The sequence below is a fragment of the Artemia franciscana genome, chromosome 18 (genome assembly GCF_032884065.1).
Source record: "Artemia franciscana chromosome 18, ASM3288406v1, whole genome shotgun sequence".
NCBI classification, from domain to species: domain Eukaryota; kingdom Metazoa; phylum Arthropoda; class Branchiopoda; order Anostraca; family Artemiidae; genus Artemia; species Artemia franciscana.
This window is the reverse complement of record NC_088880.1, coordinates 5,808,372-5,834,468: the sequence shown is the minus strand read 5'-3', so window position 1 is coordinate 5,834,468 and position 26,097 is coordinate 5,808,372. Positions and strand designations below refer to the sequence as shown.

Genomic DNA, 26,097 nt, shown 5'->3' with positions numbered 1-26,097 from the left:
GATAAGTGTGGTCAATTGCTTTCGATCTTAATATCGAATGCACTATTGTTTCTTAGAAATCCAATTTGTGATTTTGAAAAAAACTACTTTTTTTGGTATTTCATCACAAAAAGGATCTTCGCTCATAGAATCGAAACACCATTTATTGCGTCTTCGTTAAAAAAAAAAAAAAAAAAAAAAAAAAAAAAAAAAAAAAAAAAAAAAAAAAAAAACTGCTCTTTTCCCTACATGTTGGCGAATGAGCGACCCTAGAATAACCCCTTACTAGAATCTACATCACATATTATGCATATTCAAACCTATTGACGCAACCAATTTAGCCTCTGAACGATTCAATTAAATATTGTACCATAGCTAGACTTGTAACAGAGCTGAGGTAAGAAATTACCCCAACTACTCTCATAGTCTCATAGAGTGATGAGGGAGAGTAAAAAGGAGAGAGAGAGAGAGAGAGAGAGAGAGAGAGAGAGAGAGAGAGAGAGAGAGAGAGAGAGAGAGAGAGAGAGAGGAGAGAGAGAGAGGAGGAGAGAAGAGAGAGAGAGAGAGGAGAGAGGGAGAGAGAGAGAGAGAGGGAAGAGAGAGAGAGAGAGAGGGGAGAGGAGAGAAAGAGAAGAGAGAAGAGAGAGAAAGAGAGAGAGAGAGAGAGAGAGAAGGAGAGAGAGAGAGAGAGAGAGAGAGAGAGAGAGAGAGAGAGAGAGAGAGAGAGAGATACTTACTATTGAAATCCAGAACTAGTTCGTTAAACATCCGTCCAGAAGGTTCCTGTCCCACATATCTATGGACAACTTCTGACCCTAGTTCATTCAAGGCTATTGCATAGGTCAACGGCTTACTGAAGAAAAAAGAAAAGATCTAAAAAGGATTTAATAAGTTTCTAGTCAAGAGTAGAAAGCTTTAGCACCATTACTCTTCTGATACATAAACAACTTCAAGTGAAAACTAGTGCCAAAGCTTACAATTTAAAATAAAATTTTAACATTCCATTTGGAATCTAAATTTACACAATTTACGGTACTATCGTTCAAAGGACAAACAATACAGATCAAGCAATCATCACTTCAGTTAATTCTAAATAAGCAATTTACAATACCTCCTTGCTAATTCAAATACCGTTATTAGTGATATCTAGTGGTATTAACACCCCCTCCCATTCCCCTAAGAATATATTCAGACCTTTAGCTCACACTAATTGAAAATATTCCGGAATAGGTTGCTCCCTATATATTCATTGTTCTCTATATTCACTCGTACTCAAGCACAACTTTATGCAGGAGATCAGAGGATTTCCCACGAGTATAAAGTTTTTTCTTATAGCTAAGTCTGATTGATTGATTCTCATGATATCTATGCGAATCCTTTCACAGTACTTTGGGTTCTAAGTGATTGAAAAAAATGAGAATGAGCTGAATTTGATTTTGGAATCACCATTTGCAATTTCGTGATATTTCATGATTTGGAATCAATTTTGTTGTCCAATTCCGAAATCACCAAAATCAATATAGGAATTTCAGTTGGCAGCAGACAAACAAATGGATCTTAACGGTTTCAAGGACAAGTTCTATCGGTCTAAATTCTCGAAAAAAGACTTTTAACGAGTTTTACATCTTTGAACCCAATTTCAAAGTGTTTCCGACTCGAGCAGTGCATTCTGCCCGGATTTTTAACTCCATTTTTTTCAGTTAATCCACACAAAAAGGTCTAATGAACTAATGAAAAGTATAAAAAGGACAAAGTACGGAGTATTATAAATAAACAAAAACAAAAACGATAAACAGCGAAGAAAACAAAATCAAACTACCAACAGACAACATGGACTAATTAACCAGTATCAATATGGAAAAAAGGTTGCAGAGGGTCGTAAACGAAAAAACGAAAAAACGAAAAAAAGGTCTAAGAGCTGGAATCCCTTTCCAGTTTGAAGATATGTTATTATGATATAAGTATTATGTGAGATTTTGTTAGTATTATATGGAGATCTCTATTTTGTTTCTTTTGTGACCCATTTGTTAATAAAAAAAGAAAAAAAAAATTGGAAAAGCTCAGCTTTTCATTATTTAAGGGAATACCAGAAAATCACACATAGATAAAGTACCGGCTAAACATACTTTCGTTTCAAGGCAATCTCATCACTAAAACGCACATTTTTTTTTCTAGCATTTCCTGGCGAAACTAAGGAGGACATCAACGGTTAGACAGCTGATTAATTTGGTTGATTTAGACAGCTGGTTAATTTGGATTGTATTACACGATGACGCGAACATCGTTTTTGTGTTTCCCTTATTTCAATTATCTTATTTTCTTCTTTTTCAAAAAAAAGGAACAGTTTCACACGAAAACGCACTTTTTTTATTTTGCATTTTGCATTTCTTGGCGTACTAAGGAGGACATCTATTGTTAGACAGCTGACTAATAATATTTAATTCAGGGCACTTTAAAAATAAACATCAATAATGTTTATTTAGAAGCTGTGAATTTTCAAAATTTTCAGTGGGACCGCCTTACATTGGTGCATAACACCTAATTCGAAGATTAAACATAAAAATAAGCTTCAAATGAAAATAAAGACTGATATTAAAGCTCAAAACGACTGAAAATTATTCCTGATATGAGGGGTTCTGCTCTCCCCCCACCCAGCTATTTTTACTAACGTTGTACACTATTATGCCGAGAGCATTTAGAAATGCATTAAATCATGGCTGGTGGGCATTTCGATTGTTCTGAATACCGATTGCCTTTTCAAACACTTGAAATAAAGATTTGGTTGTTAAAGCAAATGAAACATCAACAAGCTCCCCTTTCTTGAAGCATCATGATTCACCCCATTCCAGTAACTATTGTGCTTTACCGGAAAGGAAACATATCATTAAGGTGATTTCTACTAATAAATTTTTTGTAATGGGAATGTTCTCATGAACAGGGACAGGGTGGCAATCCCACCAGAAAAAAAACATTAAAAAAGTGTATAAACAGGAAAACGAGAAATGGTCCCATTTAAATTCGGCTCCTACTAGTATTTATTCCTCCCCATCCTGAGAAAGTCCCTAACAGCTCTCATATTCCATCTGTCCAAATTTTATACCGGTAAACATACGCAGGAATATTAGCTTTTAAGTTACACAGAAAAACATTTACTCTAACAACAGGGAGCATCCCGGGGCACATACATTATGGACTAAGTCCAAAAATATTCCTAGAAATTAAATAAATATAGAGATTAATCTCTACCCTCCTTCTACATTTATGAGATGGCAGAAGAAAGTTACAAGATTTGGACATAAAATACACTTTCTGAGGCAGCAGGCGACCTAATTCCCCCTCAACATGAAGATCAACTGACCCTCTTCCAATCATACACCACTGCACATAGTTTTATGAAGCCTCAAATTAAAAAATTTAGTTAAATGAAGCATTGATGTCTATATTAACCGTTAATTCAGTACGGACTACGCGCATATTTCAGACAAAGATCTTTAAGACAGACAACCTATTTTGTTCTGCAATGCGGTATTGTTTGCAAGGTAAAATTATTGTGTTCGACTTAATTAAGATTTTGGTTTTTATCGTTTATATTTTCATCCTTTTCTCCCTTTTCTAATTTTGTATGTTTTTTTTTTTTTTTTTACTTTTTTTGTATCCGCTGATAAAGGCTTCCGAACGTGAATTCTAAATGTCCCATCGCATTGACAACGTAAGACTTTGCGTTACGCTCAATCCTAAGATTGTTAGGTTTCATGTTACAGGTCATACGTTTATATTCCCTCACATCTAAAATCTTTCCTCCAATCTGGAACGTTAATTTTCTATAATATAATACACCTTCATTGCAAAAGACCATCACAATCATCATGGGTAAAAGCTTTCAATTTGAGAAACATGGCTCCAATAACCGGTTACAGTGGAGATGATTAAATAAAAAAAAAAAGTTTTTTTAAATGAAAGTAAGGAGCAACACTCAAACTTAAAACGAACAGAAATTACTCCGTATATGAAAGGGGCTTTTCCTCCTCAACGCGTCGCTCTTTCCGCTAAAGTTTGACTCTTTCTCTTAACTATATTTTTAAAACAGTAAGAAACTTTATCGTAAAGAACGGGGCGTTGTGGAGGAAAAGCCCCTTTCATATACGGAGTAATTTCTGTTCGTTTTGAGTTTTAATGTTGCTCCTTACTTTCATTTAAAAAACTTGCTTTTTTTATTTAATTTCTGGGCGTTTTTGAATTAATGCATGTTTTGATCTTGGCTCTCCGCACATAAATGATTAAAACGAAATTTGCATATTCGTTAATTGCAATTAATCGGAAGATTTTGAGAAAAAAGGAGCGAGGGAGGAGGCCTAGTTGCCCTCCAAGTTTTTGATTACAAGCAACTAGAATTTTTAATTTTTACAAACGTTTTCATTGGTAAAAAATATACGTAACTAACGAATTAACTTACGTAACGACCTTCTATATTCGTATGTTTTTATTGCGTATATGAGGGGGTTCAACCCTCGTCGATACCTCGCTCTTTACACTAAAGCTTAGATTTTGCCCCAATTCCTTAAGAATAACCTCTGAATCACAAAGGCCGTAGAATAAATAGTTGAAATTACTAAAAATACGCTAGCGTAAAGAGTGAGGTATAACGAGGAGAGAAACGCCTCATATGCGTAATAATTTTTATTCGTTTTAAGTTTTAGTGCTGCTCCTTACTTTCAGTAGAAAAAACTTTTCATATTATTTTTCCATTGCTTTTTCAAATTATGCTAGAAAATCCTGCGCCCCCTTCATTGAAATTATCTTCCCCCATGAGAAGTTTCTCCATGGAAATATCCTCCCACGTACCCCCCCTCAACTGTCCCCCCTAAACCAAAAAATCCCCCTGAAAACACCTGTACACTTCCCAGTAACCATTACTATACGTAAACACAGGTCAAAGTTTGTAACTTGCAGCCCCTCCCACTGGGACTGCGGGGGAGTAAGTCGTCCCTAAAGACATAGTTATTAGGTTTTTCGACTTTGGTGAATAAAATGGCTATCTCAGAATTTTAATCCGGTGACTTTGGGAAAAAATGAGCGTGGGAGGGGGCCTAGGTGCCCTCCAATTTTTTGGTCACTTAAAAAGGACGCTAAAACTTTTAATTTCCGTTAGAATGAACCCTTTCGCGACATTCTAGGACCACTCAGTCGATACGATCACCCCTGGGAAAAAAACAAACAAAAAAAAAACAAAAAAAAAAACAAACAAATAAACACGCATCCCTGATTTGTCTTCTGGCAAAAAATGCGAAATTTCACATTTTTGTAGATAGGAGCTTGAAACTTCTACAATAAGGTTCTCTGATACGCTGAATCTGATGGTGTGATTTTCGTTAAGATTGTATGACTTTTAGGGGGTGTTTCCCCCTATTTTTTTAAAATAAGGCAAATTTTCTCAGGCTCGTAACTTTTGATGGGTATAACTGATCTTGATGAAACTTATATATTTGAAATTAGACTAAAATGCGATTCTTTTGATGTAACTATTGGTATCAAACTTCCATTTTTTAGAGTTTCGGTTACTATTGAGCCGGCTCGCTCCTTACTACAGTTCGTTACCACGAACTGTTTGATTTAGTACTCGCTGCTGTAGCTATCCTTGACGAATCTAATCAGCAAGTAAAGTATGTTGTCCTATTTATTCGAATTTTCAGAAAATGTTAGGAGCTTTACTTATTAATGAAAAAAAATACTTTTTTTTATTTTCCACTGTGTTATTAAGATGTTACACCCGTTTTCTAGATTTTTCATTTTGTTTTAGTCCAGACAAAAGTAAATAATAATCTATCGAGGTAAAATAAAAATTTCAGATATTTCACAAAAATTTCAAAATTTAAATAAAATAAAAATTTCATCAAGACAGTTTTTAGACGAAGAGGACTTGAAATATTTTCTTAGTCATGAATATACTTGAACTACATTAATGGGACACAAAATGAATCTTACAGCCAGAACAGGAGTAAAAACAAAACAAGTAAAGATGAAGTGACATGTTCAGAAGTAAAGGAGGCATAGCTACGAATTTTATCAATTAACTGTTTTGTCTTTAACTGCATTTCAGTTTAGAGTGATTTGGTGGATAAAAAACGAAAAACAAATGCTAATTCGACGATTCAAAGCTAATGACCCCCTCCCCCTATTTCTCGATCCTGGGTAAGCATGTGGTGATCTCTCGTGAAGACTTAAAATTTGAAATTCGAAAAATCGCATAACTTGAACCAAAAAAATTGAAAATGATGGGAAAATTTCGTTCAAAAGTTTTGAGCAAAAAAGAAAGAATAAAATAAAAATACAAGTAAAATTGATTTAACATCAATATAAAGAATAAAGTAAAAAGTATAAACTTTCAATTTTAAATTCAACTGCATGAAAATGTATCTAAGCCTAGAATAACGTGGTGGATAAAGGAAAAATGAAAAGAATATTGATAGAACACTAGTACCCCCCCACTCTCTAGTTAATATCTTGGGAGGGACATTGTTGATCAATAGTCCGAAAGAATCTCGTAATTGAAAAACAGAGCCAAATTACATGAAGAATATTGAAGTTTCGAGAAACCAATATCGGGCAAAAGATAAATAATGAAAAGAAAAAATACGAGTAAAAAAAGGCCTAATGTGAATTTAAATTAAGAAAAATAAAATCAAGGGATTCTAAGGTAATTTATCAATATAAGTTAATAAACACTAAAACGCTTATACAAGGTTAATGAGCCTTTCCCCGTCATTTGTCAATCCCGATCATTTCTGTGATGACCATTGGCCCGAAGGCTCAAAATTGGAAAAAAGCGAAAAACAATCAAAATTGTATGGAAAATGCATGTATTTATGAAAAAATATCATACTTTTTTCTTTTAAGAGAGAACCCTTTTTGGTGACAAAATACACAACGAAAGAATCACCTTTTTATGGAGATTATAAATACGTAAAATTCTGAAGACATTAAGCTACCTCTAAAAGTTACGGGCTTACAAAAATTTGTCAGATTTTGATAAAGCAGCAGAAGATCCTAAAATTGCTAGTGATATTAATGCAAATTTTACCATCAAATCTAGCATATCAGAACATCTTATTGCAGACATTTGAAGGCCCTACCGACAAAAATACAGAATTTTTATTTATTTTTTCAGATTTTTGATCACAGGTGCGTGAATGTATGTCATTTTTTCCAGGAGTGATCTTATCGAACTAACAGTCTTAGAACACAAGGAAAAAGTTCATTAGAACTAAAATTGGAAGTTCTAGTGTCATTTTGTATAGGAAAAAAGATTGTGCCACATAAAAGTGGCTTTTTTTAACGCGAAGAAAAAAAAATCGAACCGAAGTAGGCCAAAGAGCTATCAAGCAAAAATTCTGAGAGCCAATTCAAAATTGCCGGTCCAAGAGATCTTAATAAATTTATGACATTCTGCTACGTCAAATAGTGAAGTCCAAAAATCCCAAACAGTCCAAAACTTCTAAATATCCCCTATCCTATCTGTCCCACTTCAGATCTTAATCTACACTAATAATTTAAGACTGTAATTGGGCAAGGGAGCGGAAAGTGGCGAGAGAGGGGACATATACCTGAAAGTCCCCTCCTTCTCCATATGTCCATAGCCAAAGTGTAAACTTTAAAGTTTTATATTATCAATGTATTTATATTAAAGTCATTTTCACAATTTTAGCTTGAAATACCAAGGCAGTGAAATGAAATCTGATTGATTGTTTGAAGTGAAAATTTTACAAATATATGTTTAAAAATATCGGTGATAGATACTTTCACGAAAAAAAAGAATACCTTCATGTGATGTTATACATTTTTTGGAAGTCGTGAAAGATCCGATCATTTTTTGGAAGTTTCATGAAGATCCGATCACTGCTTCGTAAGTTAAAAATACGTCATTTTTTCAATTTTTTCAAAATTAACCCCCCACCCCAACTACCCCAAAGAGAGCGGATCCGTTCCGGTTACGTCAATCATGTATCTAGGACTTGTGCTTATTTTTCCCACCAAGTTTCATCCCGATCCCTCCACTCTAAGTGTTTTCCAAGATTTTAGGTTTCCCCCTCCCAACTCCCCCCCAATGTTACCAGATCCGGTTGGGATTTAAAATAAGAGCTCTAAAACACGATATCCTTCTAAATATCAAATTTCATTGAGATCCGATCACCCATTCGTAAGTTAAAAATACCTCATTTTTTCTAATTTTTCAGAATTAACCCCGCCCCCAACTACCCCAAAGAGAGTAGATCCGTTCCGGTTATGTCAATAATGTATGTAGGACTAGTGCTTATTTTTCCCACCAACTTTCATCTCGATCCCTCCACTCTAAGTGTTTTCCAAGATTTTAGGTTTCCCCCTCCCCCCCCCAATGTCACCAGATCCGGTCGGGATTTAAAATAACACTTCTGAGACACGATATTCTTCCAAAAATCAAATTTTATTAAGATCTGATCAACCGTTCGTAAGTTAAAAATACTTCAATTTTTCTATTTTTTCCAAATTAACGGGCCCCCACTCCTCCCCAGATGGTCAAATCGGGAAAAAGACTATTTCTAATTTAATCTGGTCCGGTTCCTGATACACCTGCCAAATTTCATCGTCCTAGCTTACCTGTAAGTGCCTAAAGTAGCAAAACCGGGACCGACAGACCGACAGAATTTGCGATTGCTATATGTCACTTGGTTAATACCAAGTGCCATAAAAACTGGAAAACTTACCTACAGGACTGCATCGTGAATGGTATTTTAGTATCGCCAACTGAAAATCGTTGGCCATCTATCGTACACAGGCTTACCCCCCAGTAGTCGGGGCTCATGCGCTCCAGTTGTGGTATATAAGACGCAACCTGAAATTGGAAAACGAAAATCAGTAAAAAATATCAAATTACCAGATATATTGGCAATAAATCAAACAGTTTATGGTGACGAAGCATAAGTAAGGAACGACTTGGGATAATAGTAACTAAAACTCTGTGAAACAGGAATTTTCATAACAATTAATATATCAAAAGAATTGAATTTTTATGCTGATTCCAAACATATTAAATTTAATAAGTTTAATTTTACCCATAAAAACTACGAGCCTGAGAAATGTTGCCCAATTTTTGAAAAAAAGGAGAAACCTACAAAAGTCGATATGATCTTAATAAAATCACAACATGCGATTCAGCATATCAGAGAACCCTACTCCAGAGGCTTCAAGCTCCTATCTACGAAAATATGGAATTTTGCCTTTTCTCCCAGAAGAAAGATCACATACGTTTTTATTTTTTTCCAAGGGTGATCGTATTCGACCGATAGTCCTAGAAGATCGGGACAAGGCTCATTGAAACGGACATTAAAAGTTCTAGAGCCACTTTTAAGCAACCAAAAAGATTATGCACGAGAAAGTGGCATTTTCTGCAATTTTTGGGCACAAAACTATGATTATACCTCAAAAGGTACCAAACTTTTACGGATTGAAAATTTTAATATAGCCAGTCGATGAGCCAATCATGAGCCTCGCCAGGAAATTTCTTGAGGGTGGGGGAAGCCCTACCAAGACTTTCATTTTTGGTATTTTAAATGGTAATATTTCTCTTTTCCTATTTGTAAATAATATTTCTGTATTAAACAAACATATGCCATGTATTAAAAATCAGCGAACCCTATTGTAGAGGTCGTAAAGGCCTTAGCCATGTATAAGATAAAAGGTCAAGCATAATCTTTATTCATATGAACAGTAATACCCCTCTCCGTCCACCAAACGAAGGGTACGGTTCATTTCATACAAGTAATAATTTCTGTTCGCTTTAATTTATAATGTTTCTCTTCACTTTCAGTCAAAAAAAGTTTTTTTATTCAATCAAGAGAAAAAGTGTCAATACCCAGCATAGAAAAGGCTTCGAAATGGCTTAACATTCGACAAATGTTAATTTCCTAACATTAGGTTAGGAAATTATTAAACAACTTATTAATAAAATAAGAACATGATAAAATAGATTTTGTGTAATATAAAGTGAAGTTTGTTTCTTTGTTTGTTTTTGCACAAACTTAATTCTCCGTCTTTCTAAAAAGTTAAGCTTTGGATATTTTCTCCAGATTTTTTCTTTGGCTCTTATAATTTTGGAGGGCCAATCCACAGCTTGTCTTCACTATCATAGCAAAATAAGTCTCGAAATTTTCTAAAAATGCGATACAATAATTTCTTTTTCTGTTGGGTTGAATCTCTCTCAAGCGACAATCTGTTAACTTTGTTGTAAAGATGGTATAAATTTTCTATGGCATTTTGGGAGTTTATTTTGAAACTGATTTGCTTTCAAATAAAGATATCTCTCCATCTCTTCAACGGCAGAAAAATAATCCATCTTTTTTTAATTCATTTGTTTTCTTGAGATCCAACGATAAATAATGTCTAAATCCATAGTTACGGGAAACACTTGAAATAATTCCGGAAATAGAAACAATTGTGATAATGAAATGATTAAGCAAGATCGTGTGAGGTAAATAGACTGGACGACATCATCCGTTCTTTGTAGTTGGAGATATAGATTGATGAGAAACCTATCAGTCAATTAACATCACAATATGAGCAAGCAACTTGATTTTGACTTAAGTGGCGTTCACACGCAGGGTCGACAAGACGTTAAGCATAAGCCTTTAAGTCTGGACATACATATGAACGTCACTCTTTAGCGAAGATAATAGTCACAATAAAAGTGTCTGATCGATAGATCTCGAAATTCTAGACGCAGAGTTCTAGACTCTATAATTAGATTCTTGGCTGTGACTTTTGGCAGCCAAGTACCGAATTTTCATGGGAAAAGAAAGGGCTTTGATATTGAAGATTGTACCGACAGGTGTCTGACTAGGCACGCATATCAACGTCACTTTACGGCTCTGGGTGTCTCTTGTCCAGCACAAAGGGCTTGACCAGCACAAAGGGCTTGTCCAGCACAAAGGGCTTGACCAGCACAAAGGACTTGTCCAGCACAAAGGGCTTGACAACATCTCCTCCAGATGGAAGGACAATCTACAAAGAGTGCTTTCTTTAACCGAAGATGAACTCTGTTTCTCCCAAGACATCGAAAATGAACTACAGGATCATACTAAGGAAATATTTGGTCAAGGTAAGGAGAAGAGGCATCCAAAACGATCCTATGGCCTGGTTTCGCTGCTAAATTCAAATGGTACTTGAGACAAAAGAAGAACATATTTTCGTCAGTAATAAAATCAAAACAAATAACCGTTCAATTTGGCGAACGTGTTTTGTCTTATAGGCATTTTGATTGCAAAATCCATTGGCCACATTTCTGCCGGGTAGAGAAGAACAGAACCCATAAACATTTCAGGCTTGTTTTTCAGGTAACATAAGTTAGTTTAGTCAACTTTATATAAAAACCAACAAACCTGTGACTAAGGGAGCTAATCATTAAGAATCCACCAAAGTAGGTGGGAACCATCTAGCTTATTTATAAGACGCTTCCTATTGTTATATTGTTACCCAAGCTACGAGTTCTACCTAGTCTTCCAGCTTCCATCGCCGGTAGCTCTTTTTATCGTATGATTCACTTTTGTATAAACCTTTAGAGGATGAAGGGAGCTTCTAAATTATTATTTTTCTTTCACTTGGATTAGGATCTGGATCCCAACTGGGATTGGGGTTTCACTTGGATTTAGATTGACTCTGATTTTATTTGAGGGACTGTAAAGGAACTGAGCGTGCAACAGACATCAAAATTTTCAGAAGGATTTTTCGGCCAAAGCTAGTCAGCAGATGTAAAGGCACTTTCCTAGGTTTAACTTCCACTCGGTTTTACGTGCCTACAGGCTACCTGCCCTGTCCAAGACCTAAAGGCATGATATTTGCTCTTTGTTTAGGCTTATGTAAGCGTGCTAGAGCCATAAAAAGATTTGCAAATTGCTTACTGTTATTCGCAAATTGTTTAATTACTATATTCACCAAATGGCACAGCGGAAAACTCTAATAAAAACACCATAAATGTTATATCTAAAGACCCTGCACACTTTTCATATTTTCAATGTTTTGGGTTTTTTTTTGCTGAATTACTGAAAAATCACTCCCATGTTTACAAATAGCAGTGATTTTTTTAATTTTGTTTGAATACTTGAAAAGGAAAAATGATAGCAACTATTTGCTGTAACTATTTTCTTGCTTACTATAGAATTAGCCTTGAAAAACAAAATATTAAGATGTGGGTTTAAGAGTTAACCACTTACTCTTATCGCCTTCCTAAAAAACAGATTTAACCAAAATTCTCCTAAGATTCGTACGGTGCTACAATATTGAAAAAAATCTAGTACCACACTATCAGCACCTGGGGCCTTTCTTATTTTCCATTCCTCTTACCTTATCTATAACTCCTTCACGCTCAAAGCCTACACAGAGCGCTTAAGCTGACTTAGAATCAGACAGCAAGAAGTCCCAGGGATCTCTAATTGAATTGAGACGTTTTGTGCCAGCCTAAGCCCATTTTGGTCACTACATGATTTTTCCACTTGATAATACTCTCGTATCAACACGAGTCAAGGTCCAACACAAGCAATCTCAAGTCTCTGCTTATTATATGTTTATGACCTTAAATATTATACTACAATGACAGGTAGCCCATTACAAATACCATAGCTAGAGAGAAGTTGTTCTGCCCCCCCAAAAAACACAAAAAAAGGACAAATCATTCGTTAATACAAATCTACTATAATGTTCTGTCGTTTACTAGACTATATAGTTTCCTCAAGGATATCCGCTCTTCAAGATTACCCTACAGCACTGTTTGCAGTCACGGGGGGTTCTGGTTTGGCAAACTCGTGAAATGTCTTCCTCGACGCCACTAAGAGCCCACACAAGAGAGGTTTCCCTTCCAAGGATATGTCGTTGCTATACGTCACATAAAAGGACGTTTCTCATGAAAACACACAGGTGTAACCATAGGGCTATCATTGATTCTCATTTAACCTGTAATACTTCTCTCTGATTCATATAAAGATCTTATAATACCTTAAACCAAGAACAGCACAATTTCAAGCAATATCTGTGCTTCTTCTCTTTGTGGGCAGATTACACTTCATATGACGTTAAAAGGCAGAAAAGTAACAGAATACCCATATAGCGGATGAGATATTAAGAGGATTCCACGCTTTAAACATCATTTTGTGGGCCTCAACGTCGGCTGACTGTCTCAAAGGCAAAGGGTTATTAGCGAATTCTTCCTGGGGAATACTTATCGTTGAAAATTACTGAAAACTGGGTGATTTGATTAAGAAATGTGATTGAAAAGACAATTTAATTCTGTCGGCAAGGTTTTCAATCAAAACGGGTTGCAACACAGGAACTTTGAAGAGCTGTCAAATAAATCAAACGACAAATCTTTTGAGGTGATCTTGGACATTTTCCTAGTAAGTATACTAGAACGTTTTTAGAGACAACCCTTTCCTGAATTACAGAAAGAAAATTCTTTTCCGTTTGATCGACAAAACAAAATTTAGACTGTCTAATGGTATAAGCTTCTCTAAAACTAATATATGTATTTCCAGCACAAAACAAGAGAAGTTACAAGGTTTTTCTAAGATTCCAGGGAAAGTAGATGTCGGCTTTTAGTTTTCTGCCGCTTATTCGGATCACCTATACAAGCTCTATACGGTATGGCAAGACCACCCAATCAATTCTAAATAGTTTGGCCACACAAACTAAAAAAGTTTATAATGGAAAAGATAGGCTAATTCTTTTTGGTATGGAATCCCCTTAAATTACAATTTCGAACTTTTCAGTGTAATATTACGTTCAGAGGGAGTTTAGTGGCATAAAGTTTTTGGATTTAAGGCTACACAATAGTTTAAATTCGTTCGTTTTACATCCAACGGTAGTTTCTCCTACCCAGTGGTTTAGTCTATATTATAAACCAGATACATTATCTGGTTGAGAAGACAATGGTGCTCGCCCGGAGTTAGTTCCCATGCAAATTCGCGCATGAAGATCGACCTCCACGTGTCTCTGGATATCTGACTAGTCACTGGAGAATTAAATGCACCTAGGGACGGTTGGGTTGGCAACCCTCCTTCTGAAACTTCTGTTGCTATACTATTATAGGGGAATTTGTACATGGGACGGTTGGGTTGGCAGCCCACCTCCTGAAACTTCTCTTGCTATAAACGGAACCAGAAATTCAGCCTTGGATATATCATCTCAAACCCCTTCTCGACACCGAACCGCACAACGACGATTTCATCTGAATATCGTCGACCAAGATGGCATCAACGTGGCCACCTGGATGCTCTGACACTGACCCGACCCGGTTCAAAGCTTCTAATAGCCAAAGAATTAAAGAAACATAATAAGTTTTTGGTAATTTATTAATTATACAAAGTAAAATGAGAGGTATTCTAGTGGTATACATGTAGTGCTATACATATAGGTATTCTAGGAAACTGAGCAAAGCTGGTCCAAACTACGCTGGCTTCCGGTTTCTTTTTGCAGATGTCACACAAAAAGGCGTACAAAAATACGTGATTCGTACAAAAATACGTGAGGCGTATTTTTGTATACGTGAGGCTTATCAAACATACGTGAGGCGTACAAAAAGGCGTACAAAAATAGGTGATTAAGGAAATACCCTTAATGCGTCAAATATTCGCTAGGTACAAGTGAAGGGTGACAGAATGCATCGGACTTGCATAATTTGGACTATATATTGGTACATTAGGGGGGCGTGTATTGGGGTTATGTTGGGTTAGGATAGGTAAGGGGCATTGTCCAAATACTTTAACCCCCCCCCCTAATATGCAAATATATAGCTCAAATTACATTATTATATAAGCTAAAGATTATATAAAGGTTATAATTAATTAGGATTAACGTAAATTCACTTCTTGGGTGTGTTTCGCTTAACAGACAAGTACCATTTGCTAGACAACTAACGATTATTGGATGGATGACGCCGCGGGTATTTTTCAAAATAAGAACTATTCACCATAAAAAGAGAAGTTTGCTACAAAGTAGGTACCTGGAGAAAAAAAAAAAGAATCAAAATTGCGGCTTCGCATGTTGTTGAAAAAGCATGTATTTTGTGTGGTGCAATTTCTGTGATAATAATTACTACATTTTGCATCTTATACGTATTTTGCCAGTTTATGAGGGGGGGGGGATTTGATTCCGTACGTGAACCTATACGAAGAAGTTAAACTAAAAAATGCACGGTTTGAAGTAATGTTCAGTACGCAATGGCTCCAAAAATGCACTTAAATATCAGAGACAAATTACAGTAGCAGGAAAAAAAAGGAGCGGGAACAGATAAAATTGGGTAATAGAATTTCAAACCTCAAAATGTATGCAAATGCATTTCTTTCTAAGTCTAATTAGAACAATAATGGTAGAAACACAAGAATTGTGTGGAAAATATGAGTTGTCAAGAGGGAAATCCTAAGAATCACGAAAATTAGAGGGAGGGAGTCACCTCGCTCTGGCAACATGCCTCAAATTGTCGTACTCCCCCCATATAAGTTTTTCCAAATAAGATTAATGGGTAATGCAGAACTTCCAATTGAACAGCAATAAAAAGAAAAAATGCGTGAAAACAACAAATTTAAAGCTATAACCGAGAGAGGTTCTTACTATATCGAACAAGTTAATGCAAGTCAGACTTAAAGCATTATCCTCTAGGTAGTTCCTCTAAAATTACATTTTAAAAACAGTAATATAATACAATAATGGAAAAGCGAAAAAAAGGAAACAGATAAACAGGGACAGGAATTTTTCAAACCTTTCCTAAATGTATCCCCTTGCACTTGTTGTAGATCTTCTCAATGCGAGAACAAAACTCTTCAAATTCAGGAATCACAAATTGCCTCAGAAATGCACGAGAGATCAGAACGATGTTATCAGCAATGACACTAAAAATGGACAGTTTTTTAAATTATTTACCAGCAACAGGGACTAATCCCAGTAAGTCACATACTTTTAGAGAATTTAACAGAGACGATACAATCAGGTCTGTTCCAGCATCGCTACTTCCAAAAATCCATGTAAATCCATGAAAAAAAAAATCCATGTATGCTTATTCATACCAGTTTATGCTGGAATCAATATTATGAAAACATAAAGAAAGAACAATAAATAAGCAATAAAAATATAATTTTTTTTCTTTGGTCATACTATAGTCGCCCATACTTTATACAAAGAGTTAAATAGCTATTAAATGCATATATCTGGAAAGAAGTATTTGTTATCTATAACGTCTTAAGAAATTAAGTGAGATGATGAATGAATCTGAACTGCTAAAGCAAAAGGCATGGAAAAAACTTTCTGAGGTAAAGATGAACAAAAATGGACAATGATATTTACGGTTGGAAAACAAGTTGGATGACAGGCCACAAAAACGATCTAAATAGGTTAGAACTTCAAGAAAGAATTTGTGTTTTTCACAAGGTGGCCGTATCGAACCTGTGGTCATTTTATGACATCAAGAAAAGGCTTAAATATTCTGCGGTTAGAAGACAAGCTACAATGAGAATCCATATAATGTTTGCTTAACAATTCTTAACAATCTTAACAATCCAATAATGCTGTTTAACAATTATGTTTGCGGATGATACTGCAGCACGTTTAAAAGCACCAACATTAGATGCACTGAAAGAAAAACTGATTGAAGTTGCAAAATCCATCACAAATTGGTTCCAAATTAACAAACTTGTCCCTAATTTTGTTAAAACAGAATTTATTATTTATGGAAGATCAAATCAAAAGTTGGAAAATATTTCTCTGAATAAAATTACCATTGGCACTATTCATGAAATCAAAAGAGTACACAGCAAAATATTTAGGTATCGTTTTTGACCCTACCATGAATTTTAAAACACATATTTCGTTGTTGAGACTAAAATCATCAAGAAATATAGGTTTACTCCACCGACTAAAATTTTTATTCTCATATAAGGTTCTAAGAATCCTATATTTTTGCCTAATTGATGCACACATCCAATATTGCTCAGCTACATCTTTGCTGACTTTTAAATCACATATTAAACCACTACAAACCCTGCAAAACAAAGCTATTCGAATTCTAGATAAGTTTTTACAGCACCCGAGGAGTACAGATATCCACTCTGAAACACGTACTTCTTACCTGTTTCTAGACATAATGACTTACACAGAAATCTCATCTGCTATTATCTAGTTGGTTTTTTAAGATTCAACATGTACATAATTTCTTTTTTTGACCAGAATTTACAGTCCAAACATCAAAATTCACTGATAACTAGATGTGTTAACCCGTACAAACTACCTCTGGTGAAAAATGAAAGATCCCGTTTCAACCTCCGGTATATGATCCCATCAATAGCCAACAAAAATTCATTAAATAAATTTGTTGAGTTACCAAAAGGATCTTTCAAGAGACGATTAAAAAGTTATATAATGGAATCTGCTTGCAAGAACGGTTGGTAAAATTTTTTTATTTTATATTTTATTTTGGCCTCACTCCACTTACTCCACCTGAAATACTCTCATTAAAGATAGTGTTTTTTTTGTTTTTTTTTATTGATGAAATAGTGGTTAATTTTTTGTTTGTTCTGTATCAATGAGGATTATTAAATTTTGTTTATATGTCTTGCCCAGTAGTCGAGCTTGTCTCTCCATTTGGGCAAGTTGAAGATTTTGATGAATATGAATTTTTGAATAAATGAATCTGAAGCCATATAGAAGCCTGCCACGTGCCGGGGCCCAGCGGCGAAGCCACTATATATATATATATATATATATATATATATATATATATATATATATATATATATATATATATATATTATCTTCATAAGTGAGTAACAATTGTGCATGAATTCATGTATTTATTTTTTCTTGAAATTGGCTCTATATTTTTTCGGGAAAATTTGTATCCTGGGATACTCTGGCCTAAAAAAAAAAAACGATCTAGATGGATAACGAATTTGAGAAAATTCGTTAAGAGCCTTAATTTCGGAAACAAATATTCATATTTTTGTATACATCTATTTTGCATACCTCATTTTTGTATACATCAGTATTGAAATGACGTTGTCACATTTATCACACATAAGTGGAAAAACTGAAGATTTCCTCCATGGAAAAGTTTACATGAAATTGCTTAAAGAGCAAAAGCTGGTAATTACAAAAATATTTGTATATATTTTAAAAAGGTATTACAACAACTCAAAAGCCTTAAAAAAGAGAACAAAAAGTTTGAAGCTTAGTACACAATTGCTGTTAGAAATCGGGCTTGCTTCAATAGTCAAATATCTTCGAATAGATTCAGTATGAAAAGACATATCAATATGAAAAATTTATATAGAGTTAAAAAATAACGACGAAGACCACACTATATAATTATATAGAGTTAATTTTGAATTAACCCAAAAACGAATTTTACAAGTGCTATAAATGATAATTCGTTGGAAGAAAAAGAAGCTTTTGTCTCACCACTTGAACAATTAACAAATCTATACTTTGGACCATCATATAAGACTAGACCAATAAGAGCAGCTAAATTCACAATCGGTGGATATCAACAACCTGGACCATCAAATGAGACGAGACCTCCAAACAAATTTAAAAGTGTTATAAATGATAACTCGTTGGAAGAAAACCAATTTTTGGTCCCACCACCTGAACAATTAACAAATCTACAACTTGGACCATCATGTAAGATTAGACCAATAAGGGCAGCTAAAGCAAATGGCATTGGCAACTTGTCTGAAGTAATGAAAATCCAAAATGAAGAAGAAGGTAAATTGGGGTTCGAAGATAAGCGACAGCGAGAATCAAAAGGTATCAAAATTAAAAATGACAACGATGATGATTGGGTTTGGGGTTTTGACATGGACAAGGTCAATCAATGCTTACCATGCCTTTGTTTAAAAAAAAAAACTAAAAAAAAGACTCGGCAATATGTATTTTATAATGACAAAAGACAAAGCGGGGCAAAAGTCGACGTTCAACATTTTATAAAAGCTCCAAGCGATGAAATAGCTATAAATAAAGACATTGGAGTTTATAAGGATGCTATCCAAGAACCTGATACTGCATAAGCTCCTATTGAAAAACAAAGGTTCGGCGTTATGCTTTTCATAATGACAAAAGACAAGCCAATGCAAAAGTTATAGATTTAATAACAAAAAAACTAAATTTTACAAAGACGCTAATTCCAATTTAAGGTCGTTTAAAATGTTTAAGAGGACTATTGATGAAAATGAAGCACAGATAAATGTGATTAGAAAACTAGTGAAAGTGAGGACCATAACAGCTAAACAAAAAGGTATGGAACAAACGACAGTAAGAATCAGATTGAATTGTAAACAAAATTTTGAACAGTGATCTGTGGTTGGAAACTGGAAAAGACGTATTTGTTATCAATAGCGCCTTAAGAAATTGAATGTGATGATGTATGAATTTAAACTGCTAAAGCAAAAGGTGTGGAAAAAACTTTCTAAGATAAAGATGACCAAAAATAGACAGTGAAATCTACGGTTAAAAAACAAAGAACAACGATGACTAGCCAAAAAAACGATCTAAATAGGTCACAACTTTAAGGAAGAATTCGTATTTTTCCCAGTGTGGTTGTGACGAACATGTGGTGACGTCATGACATCAAGAAGAGGCTCACCTCTGTGGTTAGAAGACATGCGACAATGAGAATCCATATATAGAAGCCTGCCGCATGCCCTATCGCGGTAGTAGGCACTACCGATACTAAAATAGACATGCACTTGAATGAGAGCGTTTTCTAACATGCTTTCAATAAATAAGAAATTCAAACTTAAAGTAAACTAGAACTTCATTGGAGAAGGTGAAGAGCAAAACTTTGAATAATTTGGGGTAGAGGGAGAGTGTGCATAGATATTTTGCCCTTAGGCAGCCTGGTACTGCAGCTAGTTTTTTAGTACTAGTAGTTGCAAGAAGAAACAAGCCAAAAATAAAAAAATAGCCACAGGATTAGCCAAGGACGGTGATGGTCGCCTTCTAAAATTGCAAATTTGAGTTAAACTAAACAAAACAAGAGTACATCCGAAATAAAAAAAAAGAAGATACAAGCCAAAAACAAAAAAAATAGCCACAGGATAGCCAAGGACGGTGATGGTCGCCTTCTAAAATTGCAAATTTGAGTTAAACTAAACAAAACAAGAGTACATCCGAAACAAAAAAAAAGAAGATACAAGCCAAAAACAAAAAAATAGCCACAGGATAGCCAAGGACGGTGATGGTCGCCTTCTAAAATTGCAAATTTGAGATAAACTAAACAAAACAAGAGTACATCCGAAATAAAAAAAAAGAAGATACAAGCCAAAAATAAAAAAATAGCCACAGGATAGCCAAGGACGGTGATGGTCGCCTTCTAAAATTGCAAATTTGAGTTAAACTAAACAAAACAAGAGTACATCCGAAATAAAAAAAAGAAGATACAAGCCAAAAACAAAAAAATAGCCACAGGATAGCCAAGGACGGTGATGGTCGCCTTCTAAAATTGCAAATTTGAGATAAACTAAACAAAACAAGAGTACATCCGAAATAAAAAAAAAGAAGATACAAGCCAAAAATAAAAAAATAGCCACAGGATAGCCAAGGACGGTGATGGTCGCCTTCTAAAATTGCAAATTTGAGTTAAACTAAACAAAACAAGAGTACATCCGAAATAAAAAAAAGAAGATACAAGCCAAAAACAAAAAAATAGCCACAGGATAGCCAAGGACGGTGATGGTCGCCTTCTAAAATTGCAAATTTGAGATAAACTAAACAAAACAAGAGTACATCCGAAATAAAAAAAAGAAGATACAAGCCAAAAATAAAAAAATAGCCACAGGATAGCCAAGGACGGTGATGGTCGCCTTCTAAAATTGCAAATTTGAGTTAAACTAAACAAAACAAGAGTACATCCGAAATAAAAAAAAAGAAGATAAAAGCCAAAAATAAAAAAATAGCCACAGGATAGCCAAGGACGGTGATGGTCGCCTTCTAAAATTGCAAATTTGAGTTAAACTAAACAAAACAAGAGTACATCCGAAATAAAAAAAAAGAAGATACAAGCCAAAAACAAAAAAATAGCCACAGGATTAGCCAAGGACGGTGATGGTCGCCTTCTAAAATTGCAAATTTGAGTTAAACTAAACAAAACAAGAGTACATCCGAAATAAAAAAAAAGAAGATAAAAGCCAAAAATAAAAAAATAGCCACAGGATAGCCAAGGACGGTGATGGTCGCCTTCTAAAATTGCAAATTTGAGTTAAACTAAACAAAACAAGAGTACATCCGAAATAAAAAAAAAGAAGATACAAGCCAAAAACAAAAAAATAGCCACAGGATTAGCCAAGGACGGTGATGGTCGCCTTCTAAAATTGCAAATTTGAGTTAAACTAAACAAAACAAGAGTACATCCGAAATAAAAAAAAGAAGATACAAGCCAAACACAAAAAAATAGCCACAGGATAGCCAAGGACGGTGATGGTCGCCTTCTAAAATTGCAAATTTGAGATAAACTAAACAAAACAAGAGTACATCCGAAATAAAAAAAAAGAAGATACAAGCCAAAAATAAAAAAATAGCCACAGGATAGCCAAGGACGGTGATGGTCGCCTTCTAAAATTGCAAATTTGAGTTAAACTAAACAAAACAAGAGTACATCCGAAATAAAAAAAAGAAGATACAAGCCAAAAACAAAAAAATAGCCACAGGATAGCCAAGGACGGTGATGGTCGCCTTCTAAAATTGCAAATTTGAGATAAACTAAACAAAACAAGAGTACATCCGAAATAAAAAAAAGAAGATACAAGCCAAAAATAAAAAAATAGCCACAGGATAGCCAAGGACGGTGATGGTCGCCTTCTAAAATTGCAAATTTGAGTTAAACTAAACAAAACAAGAGTACATCCGAAATAAAAAAAAAAAGAAGATACAAGCCAAAAACAAAAAAATAGCCACAGGATAGCCAAGGACGGTGATGGTCGCCTTCTAAAATTGCAAATTTGAGTTAAACTAAACAAAACAAGAGTACATCCGAAATAAAAAAAAAGAAGATACAAACCAAAAATAAAAAAATAGCCACAGGATTAGCCAAGGACGGTGATGGTCGCCTTCTAAAATTGCAAATTTGAGTTAAACTAAACAAAACAAGAGTACATCCGAAATAAAAAAAAAGAAGATACAAGCCAAAAATAAAAAAATAGCCACAGGATAGCCAAGGACGGTGATGGTCGCCTTCTAAAATTGCAAATTTGAGTTAAACTAAACAAAACAAGAGTACATCCGAAATAAAAAAAAAAAGAAGATACAAGCCAAAAACAAAAAAATAGCCACAGGATAGCCAAGGACGGTGATGGTCGCCTTCTAAAATTGCAAATTTGAGATAAACTAAACAAAACAAGAGTACATCCGAAATAAAAAAAAAGAAGATACAAGCCAAAAATAAAAAAAATAGCCACAGGATAGCCAAGGACGGTGATGGTCGCCTTCTAAAATTGCAAATTTGAGATAAACTAAACAAAACAAGAGTACATCCGAAATAAAAAAAAGAAGATACAAGCCAAAAATAAAAAAAATAGCCACAGGATAGCCAAGGACGGTGATGGTCGCCTTCTAAAATTGCAAATTTGAGATAAACTAAACAAAACAAGAGTACATCCGAAATAAAAAAAAAGAAGATACAAGCCAAAAATAAAAAAATAGCCACAGGATTAGCCAAGGACGGTGATGGTCGCCTTCTAAAATTGCAAATTTGAGATAAACTAAACAAAACAAGAGTACATCCGAAATAAAAAAAAGAAGATACAAGCCAAAAATAAAAAAATAGCCACAGGATTAGCCAAGGACGGTGATGGTCGCCTTCTAAAATTGCAAATTTGAGTTAAACTAAACAAAACAAGAGTACATCCGAAATAAAAAAAAAGAAGATACAAGCCAAAAATAAAAAAATAGCCACAGGATAGCCAAGGACGGTGATGGTCGCCTTCTAAAATTGCAAATTTGAGTTAAACTAAACAAAACAAGAGTACATCCGAAATAAAAAAAAAGAAGATACAAGCCAAAAACAAAAAAATAGCCACAGGATAGCCAAGGACGGTGATGGTCGCCTTCTAAAATTGCAAATTTGAGTTAAACTAAACAAAACAAGAGTACATCCGAAATAAAAAAAAAGAAGATAAAAGCCAAAAATAAAAAAATAGCCACAGGATAGCCAAGGACGGTGATGGTCGCCTTCTAAAATTGCAAATTTGAGTTAAACTAAACAAAACAAGAGTACATCCGAAATAAAAAAAAAGAAGATACAAGCCAAAAACAAAAAAATAGCCACAGGATTAGCCAAGGACGGTGATGGTCGCCTTCTAAAATTGCAAATTTGAGTTAAACTAAACAAAACAAGAGTACATCCGAAATAAAAAAAAAGAAGATACAAGCCAAAAATAAAAAAAAATAGCCACAGGATAGCCAAGGACGGTGATGGTCGCCTTCTAAAATTGCAAATTTGAGTTAAACTAAACAAAACAAGAGTACATCCGAAATAAAAAAAAGAAGATACAAGCCAAAAACAAAAAAAATAGCCACAGGATAGCCAAGGACGGTGATGGTCGCCTTCTAAAATTGCAAATTTGAGTTAAACTAAACAAAACAAGAGTACATCCGAAATAAAAAAAAAGAAGATACAAGCCAAAAACAAAAAAATAGCCACAGGATAGCCAAGGACGGTGATGGTCGCCTTCTAAAATTGCAAATTTGAGATAAACTAAACAAAACAAGAGTACATCCGAAATAAAAAAAAAAGGAAAAAAAGAAATGCATACGATAAATATCCGATATTATAGAGAAAATTATGACATTAGTAATTTTGCTGCGTCCACCAAAGACAATGCTACTCAGCTAGTTCTTATAACTCTTTGTTTAACATACAAAACAGGTTTAAAGCCCTCTCAAAAGGATGCCAAGTGCGTGTTTTGAATTCAATTTTTCAATCTATACAATATTGCACTATCTCAATTTTTGAGGACGACAAAAGCTTATTTTTGAAAAAGTAAAAGAAAAAAAACGTCCGAATTGTGCGAGAACAAATAAAATCAAAATTATTCGAATCCTGCAGATGATAGAATAACTACGGTTCCATCTTCGACTCCAGTGTTAAGATTGATTAAAACTAAAAATTCCTTGGGACAAAAACTGTGTTCTTCAATGAATTTAGCCAATTTAAAAAGAACTAGTACGAACTTATTTATGAATCAGCCTATTTTGTGGTGGCTAAATATAAAACATTTAGAAAATATTTTTTTTACAGTAAGCATTATTTTGATGTTTAAACAGGACATTTGAGGAAAAAGAAAAATAATTTAGAATAAGAGAAGAAAAATAGACTTGAGAGCTTTCCCATGTAATTTCGTGTTAAGGTTGATTAAAACTAAAAATACCTTGGGACAAAAACTGTGTTCTTCAGGTAAATTTAGCCAATTTAAAAAGAACAAGTAGGAACTTATTTATGAAACAGCCTATTTTACAGTGGCTAAATATAAAATATTTAGAAAATATGTTTTACAGTAAGTATTATTTTGATATTTAAATAGGAGATTTAAGGAAAAAGAAAAATTATGTATTTTTCCATGTATTTTCGTATAAAAAGTTTATGATCTGGTTTATTTATACGAGCCACTATACTTCACAATGCAGTAACACGTTTTACGAATGAAAGGTGGCAGTTTGCCAAAGATTGAGCTATTTGGCAAAAAAAACGCAATTAGTCCCTAAATGGGTTGAAAGAGGTTGTAAGGAATGATCTAACGGAATTTGGAACTTAACGGGAATGGGAGGGGTAATTAATTGGAGCGGAGGAGGAGCTAGCGCAGTTGTGTTGGCTTCAGGCGGGTCGGTGCTGTATTGAGTCTTTAGTAGCAATAATAACAATAATAATAATACTATAGCCTGACTAATTAATGCTGTAACTTTAGGCAGAAGGGACCAAAAGTAATAACTGCAAAGTTAAACAGACATATGATGAAATTTTGAGTCACGAACTACTATTTATTGGAACATAAAAACATGGGTTTGGCTTAAATTACAGTCTACTGAAGTAAAAAAAGATATAACACTGTAGAGCGCAGTAACTAGAAATTTTAAAAATTTAAAATTCTTATATAAATGTTGTTGCCAAATAATTTTTAACTCCCCAAAAACAAATGTTTAAAGGGAACGAGAAGCAACTAAAATGCCAAAAACAGCAGATATCGGATGATAGTTTATCGAAAACTGATGACGAATTTGCAAATGAGATAGTGGCTGCGAAATGCGAATTCGCCAGTAACAAGTGTATGAATTTGTTTTATTTTGCAGCCTTTTTTTTCTGTATCTCATTCATTTAAAAAGGTTAAGGGGCAAGCAAAGTGGGAAGTATTGGAAATAATTTTGAACAATTAAGACTATTAAAAGCTAAGCATATAAATTTAATAGTAACCTTTTTTTCATTGTTTGAAGAGTTTGGATAATTGAGGTGACACAACTTTGCGAGGCAAATAATCATCTGATTATATAAAAATTTATATAAAGAAATATTACAGAATAACAAAGAAATATAAAAACAGGAGTTATAAAGAATAAAGAATATAAAGAAATATTTTTTACTAGCTGTTGTGTCCCGGTGTCCCGGTGTCCCGGTCTGTAATTCCTCTTCGAACAATCCCTGTGTCCCGGTCGTCATTTATATATCTTCCCTGTGCCCCGGGCGTCCCCGTTGTAGTTGTGTCCCTGTGTCCCGGTCGTCATTGATATTCCCTGTGTCCCGGTCGTGATTTGTGTCCCGGTGTCCCAGTCTGTAATTTCTCTTTGAGGTTCCCGGTCGTCATTTATATTCCCTGTGTCCCGGTCTGTAATTTCATCAGTTGACAAACATGACGTCAGTCAACAAACAACTTCATGACGCATACAGCTCAATCCTTATAATGACGTCAGTCGACAAACATGACGTCACTCGACAGACATAACACACAGACAACTTATTTTTATATATATACTAGCTGTTGGGGTGACGCTTCGCGCCACCCCAACACCTAGTAGGTGGGGGCGCTTCGCAACCCCCCCCCCACCCCCCCCCGCGCGCAAGTCGTTACG

The 26,097-nt window shown here is 34.7% G+C and overlaps 1 protein-coding gene across 4 annotated transcripts in view; it reads right to left on the bottom strand.

Moving 5' to 3' along the window:
• Positions 1-26,097, bottom strand: part of LOC136038533 (glutaminase kidney isoform, mitochondrial-like) — a 125,286-nt gene that overhangs the window by 51,042 nt on the left and 48,147 nt on the right. For all 4 annotated transcript variants that reach the window (XM_065721641.1, XM_065721639.1, XM_065721642.1 and 1 more), the window contains 3 exons: positions 15,755-15,884; positions 8,718-8,845; positions 717-832 (listed from right to left, as the gene is read on the bottom strand). In XM_065721641.1, coding sequence (XP_065577713.1) covers positions 717-832; positions 8,718-8,845; positions 15,755-15,884 — 374 coding nt within the window. The remainder of the gene's footprint in view (positions 1-716; positions 833-8,717; positions 8,846-15,754; positions 15,885-26,097) is intronic.